Source organism: Drosophila persimilis, unplaced genomic scaffold (genome assembly GCF_003286085.1).
Source record: "Drosophila persimilis strain 14011-0111.01,24,50 unplaced genomic scaffold, DperRS2 tig00000808-arrow-arrow-pilon, whole genome shotgun sequence".
In the NCBI taxonomy this organism is placed as follows: domain Eukaryota; kingdom Metazoa; phylum Arthropoda; class Insecta; order Diptera; family Drosophilidae; genus Drosophila; species Drosophila persimilis.
This window is the reverse complement of record NW_020825357.1, coordinates 1,075,003-1,079,507: the sequence shown is the minus strand read 5'-3', so window position 1 is coordinate 1,079,507 and position 4,505 is coordinate 1,075,003. Positions and strand designations below refer to the sequence as shown.

Here is a 4,505-nt window from a genome sequence, read left to right as displayed (position 1 = left end):
ATATATGCAGACAATCAAGGGGGGAAGGGGGGGGATCGGGGAGGGACGGGGAGGGGGGAGGCAGTATCCCGTAGAAAAGTTACATGCGTGTAAAACCATTTGCCGAGCGATGAAAAAAGATATGGGCTACGGGCACGGGTATCTTTACAGGAAAAGCGAAAGAATGGAGCAGAATGCGGGGGGGGGGAGGGATGAGGGAGATAGTTTGGGGTAGAAGTGACCTCCTCTTATGGCTTTATGCCATTTTAAGTGCTCTCCTCCATTTCATAACCATATCCATATCCATAACCATATCCACCCGCCACCCGCCCTGCCCCGCCCACCACATCCCCTGGCATCCTTATCCCCACAGCCCCACAGCCACATCCGAGTGTAAACTATTAAAGCGTTTCGTTGCCCGCCCGTCCACAAATAAACAGAGCGTAAAATATTATTTGTCAGTCGTTATCTTTCTTTTTTCTCTCTTTTTTTTGCCCAGGTACGTAGTACTCCAGGGAGTGAGAGACAGAGGTTAAGGGCGAGAGAGAGAGGTGCACTTGGTATTTATGGTTCAAGTGCGTACAACACTTTTTAAGCAACTCAATTGAATGTTTTTACGCTCTATAAAGGGTTTACTTTTATGGATATGTAGTTGGGCGGGCAGATGCCACGAAAAAAGATGCCAGTGAAACACCATATAGGAATAACAGTCTATCGAAAAACGTTTTCGTCGAGGCACAAGGGCGTAGAACAGCTGTCCTATCGCTTAAGATACGCATTCCACAAGCAAAAGAGTCCTCCTCTTATCGCTTCACACAAGTATCTGTATCTGTACACTATGTGCTTCAATTCGCTAGATTTTCTAGCAGTGGAACAGAATTCCCACCTTAAAGAGCTCTTTTCTACCGTTCTACAAGTAGTAAAAGATACTTTTATCTCTGTGAAAGTTCCTTGGGTGGCAAAAGATACTTCAAAATCGATAAGCATACGCCGTAAAAGTATCTACCATTTGCCCCCCGCCTCGAAACGCTTAAGCAAATGGCTAGACATCATAGATACATTGGGACACTTTTGTGGGCGCCATCCCGCAGATAGTTTCAGTCGATTCGGACAGATGGAGAGTCACGCTTCCGCCGAGGGCTTCTGCCTGTGCCACTTGATGAGTGTGTGGCACACAATCGGCCGGATCGGCCTCTACTTGGGCTACTACAATGTGGGCTATGCGGAGCAGCGGCGGCGCTTCGTGGGCGACGAGCAGCTCTACGTGCACCTGATGGCGCTCGTGAATCTGCTGGCCAGCCTGGCCTACCTCTCGCTGAGTCAGCTCTGGACGTACGAGCCGTTTGTGTTCCTGCTGTATGTGCCGCTGTACGTGTACTTCCTGCTGCTGCGGCGCCACCTCACGGAGCTGTTGAACGAGTGTGCGACGACCCACAGGAGGATCCAGCGGGTGCTCGGGGCACTGTTCTGTGTGCGCATCCGTCGCGAGTGCTCCTACACACTCGCCTCGATCGTCATGCTCGTTTCGCTGCTCTCGTGGCAGCTGCGGATGTACTCCTTCTACCAGTCGTGCTTCATAGCCGGCGTGGCCTTCATCTACCACCTGCAGCTGCTCTTCTTCGGCAGCTATCTCCTGTGGCTGTCCTGCATCTACCGCTCGCTGAACGCCTTCCTCTGGCGGCACATGCGAAGCGACCGCCTGGGCCTGCTCAGGGCCCTGCTCCGCGAACAGTCCACCATTTGGCGCCTGCATCGGAGGGTCACGCGGTACTTCGGCCTGCATTTTGTGAGTTTCATGGCTCTGCCCGGCCTCCGGCTGCTGTTGATGCTGCAGCACGGCACGGGGCGGCAGCTGAGCCTCCAGTTGGTCTACATAGTGCTGCTCCTGCTCCTGCAGGCTCTCCTCCTCCTGATCGGCCTGAATCTGCAGCGGCAGCGGCGGCGGTTCCAGCGGAACTTCCTCCGCCTGCGGGACGACCCCAACTTGTTCGTATTGAGGTCGTGGCGCCTGCTGCAGCATCGCACGCTGCCCCAGGCCTTTGGTGTGACGCTGATGAGGCGGCGGCAGCACTTGAGGAGGAATCAGGATATTGTAACCACAATGGTAAAGAGTATCCATAGTTTTCCCCACCCCACCTTCCCCATTGTGTGTTCTTCTTTTCAGTTCTCCACAAACTTTGCCGCCACTCAATTGGTGCCACATCCCCTGCTGCTCGCCTCCGTGGGCTGCAAGGCCTTTAGCCTGGCCCTAACTCTGGCCACCTTCCGGACTCTGCTCGTCAGCCACCTGCGGGAGCTGCTGCTCCTGCTCGTCCTTCGTTTGCTCCTCCACAAACACTTTAATTCGGACGAAAGCGGGGAGGGGGAGGGGCCTTTCGACGACGATTCCAACGGCAATGTAACGCAGACAATTAGCCAGGTCTATCGCTTCTATTTCTATGACGAATTCGAGTGAATAAACAATGAATGCATTCACTTGATTAGCAATTACCCATCGCACTCTTTCGGTGGCGCCACTTCCGAGTCTTCCCCAGTCATCGTTCGAAATGTCACGCATTCAGTGGCTCTGGAAAGCGCTCAAAGTATTTCGGTTTCTTTTCCACTCGCTGGGCTTTCTGCAGCTGCGTTTCAGCAGATCCCGGCGTCTGTACACCCATAGATACAACTGCTGCAGATACATTCCATGCCTCTTTGTTGCATGCATCCTGCTGCTGCATCAAATGGCGCGCCAACGCTTGGAAATGGAAAACGCGCTCATGAATTCCCTGGAGACTGATTCGCGGCCCCCGACAGATGGATTCTCCGTGAGATGCGAGTATCTGCAGAGCCTCATGTATCTCGCGGCCATGATATGGTCGTTGATTAGGCACAAGTCCCTCTGGCAGCTGGTCAATCAATCACAGATGTCGTACAAGCAACTGAAGACCCTTCTGGGCAGGCACTTGATCCTGGAATGCTCCTGGCAGGCGCTCGTCTACGGCGGAGCCCTGCTGCTGCTGCTCTGCCTCATGGGATACAAGACCTTCTGGCTGGATTTTCCGCTCATAGAACATGCCCAGAGAAGGGTCTTGACGGCCAACGATATGCACAACATCGCGAACTATCTGATGGGCGTGCCGCAACTCATATTCGTCCTGCTGATAGCCCTGCACATCCTCTATCACCTGCTGCACGCCGGCTGGCTCCAGTCCCTGCAGAATCTCCGCCTGGATAGGAACCTAAAGGGCTTTCAGCTGCTCCTCAGGATGCTGTATCCCCTGCAAAGGAAACTCAATCTCCTGGCGGGCCTCTACTTCAGGGTAACCTACGATTGCTTTGTGTGTCTCATTGCCATTCGCATTGTGGCCTTTGCGCGTCTCCTGCGCTTCGATGCGACGCAGGTGTTGCAGCAGCAAAAGAGTCGCGACGATCTCGAGGATGAGGCGGCTTGGAATGGCAAAAATCTACAGGATCTGACCTCTCCGGAGCAGCTGCTACGCGAGTCCATGTATCTGTTGGCCTGGCATCTGGCCTTGTGGCTGCTCCTCCTGGCTGCCGCACACCTGCAGCAGTGCGAGTATCAATCATTGATTGGCCATTGCTGGCAAGAAAGTAGAATCCCCCCCTTTAAGGAGAGGAAAGTCCCCTTTGGGGAGGATATTCTTGATATAATGGCAAGTATTGTTCCACTCTTTATTCCCCTTAAAACTATTATTTTTCTCTTGCAGTTCCAATCGCAAATCTGCGTTTTCGATCATCAACGAATTTCCATTTGTTTCCTCTCTCGGAGAATAGGAAAAAGGACATGTTTTGTCACATTAAATACCGCTTTGGGGCAGTGGAAACTGCGGCTTAACCTCGTGATCGGCTTGGCCGTCGTTTACTTTGTCCAGCAAACGGAAATAAAGCAACTACAGTCTTACCTCTGGCAGAGGGAACACGAATAGTCGAGCGACAAATTAAATGATAATTAAATTAGAGCACAAATAATTTATGCCACAAGCCGCAGTAGCCCGCAAAAGAACCCTGCCCCGACCCCGTCCCCGACCCCGTCCCGGTCATGGATCTCCGCTTCGGGTTTTCTCTCACCTGCCGCCCAATTACTTAATGAATACAGGGACCCAGGGAGCAGGAGAAGAGGCAGCACCTTTTTTTCTTGGAGCGGGGGCGGGGGGGGGCTTTGGTTCTTCCATTTTAACGACCTGACCTCGGAGGACCCTCCTTTGACCTACAAATACGAGCGGGTATCCTGTGAGAAGCACTCACAAAAACTTTTGCCATTATGAAAAATAAAATAAAATTTGGCAGCAACAAATGGCCGCCTTATTGTTGTTATTCTGCGTTGAGGCCTTTACCTTTTTTTCTTTTCTTTTTTTTTTTTGGTGCCAAAAAGGTGTAATTTATGCACAAAACTTGATTGAATTTCCCCCCCATGCCGCATGCCACATGCCCCATGCCACATGCCACATGCAACACACAACATACGAGTCGAGTATCGTTTCGAGAGAGCGTTCGAGAGAGTGCGAGTGCGAAAAAAATCAAATTAA

The 4,505-nt window shown here is 52.1% G+C and overlaps 2 protein-coding genes across 2 annotated transcripts; both read left to right on the top strand.

Moving 5' to 3' along the window:
* Window positions 1-1,093: 1,093 nt before the first annotated feature.
* On the top strand, window positions 1,094-2,434 carry LOC6599094. Its single transcript, XM_026993233.1, has 2 exons — window positions 1,094-2,083; window positions 2,144-2,434. The coding sequence occupies exons 1-2, from the start codon at window positions 1,094-1,096 to the stop codon at window positions 2,432-2,434; spliced, it is 1,281 nt and encodes a 426-aa protein (XP_026849034.1).
* Window positions 2,435-2,525: 91 nt separating this feature from the next.
* LOC113566646 lies at window positions 2,526-3,905 on the top strand. The gene is made up of 2 exons (XM_026993179.1): window positions 2,526-3,632; window positions 3,687-3,905. Exons 1-2 carry the CDS (start codon window positions 2,526-2,528, stop codon window positions 3,903-3,905), a joined length of 1,326 nt encoding a protein of 441 aa, XP_026848980.1.
* Window positions 3,906-4,505: the final 600 nt, after the last annotated feature.

Coding starts and splice junctions, on each gene's coding strand:
- LOC113566646 (XM_026993179.1), top strand. CDS start 2,526: ATGTCACGCATTCAGTGGCTCTGGAAAGCGCTCAAAGTATTTCGGTTT. Junction 3,633..3,686: donor AGGATATTCTTGATATAATG/GCAAGTATTGTT, acceptor TTTCTCTTGCAG/TTCCAATCGCAAATCTGCGT.
- LOC6599094 (XM_026993233.1), top strand. CDS start 1,094: ATGGAGAGTCACGCTTCCGCCGAGGGCTTCTGCCTGTGCCACTTGATG. Junction 2,084..2,143: donor AGGATATTGTAACCACAATG/GTAAAGAGTATC, acceptor TCTTCTTTTCAG/TTCTCCACAAACTTTGCCGC.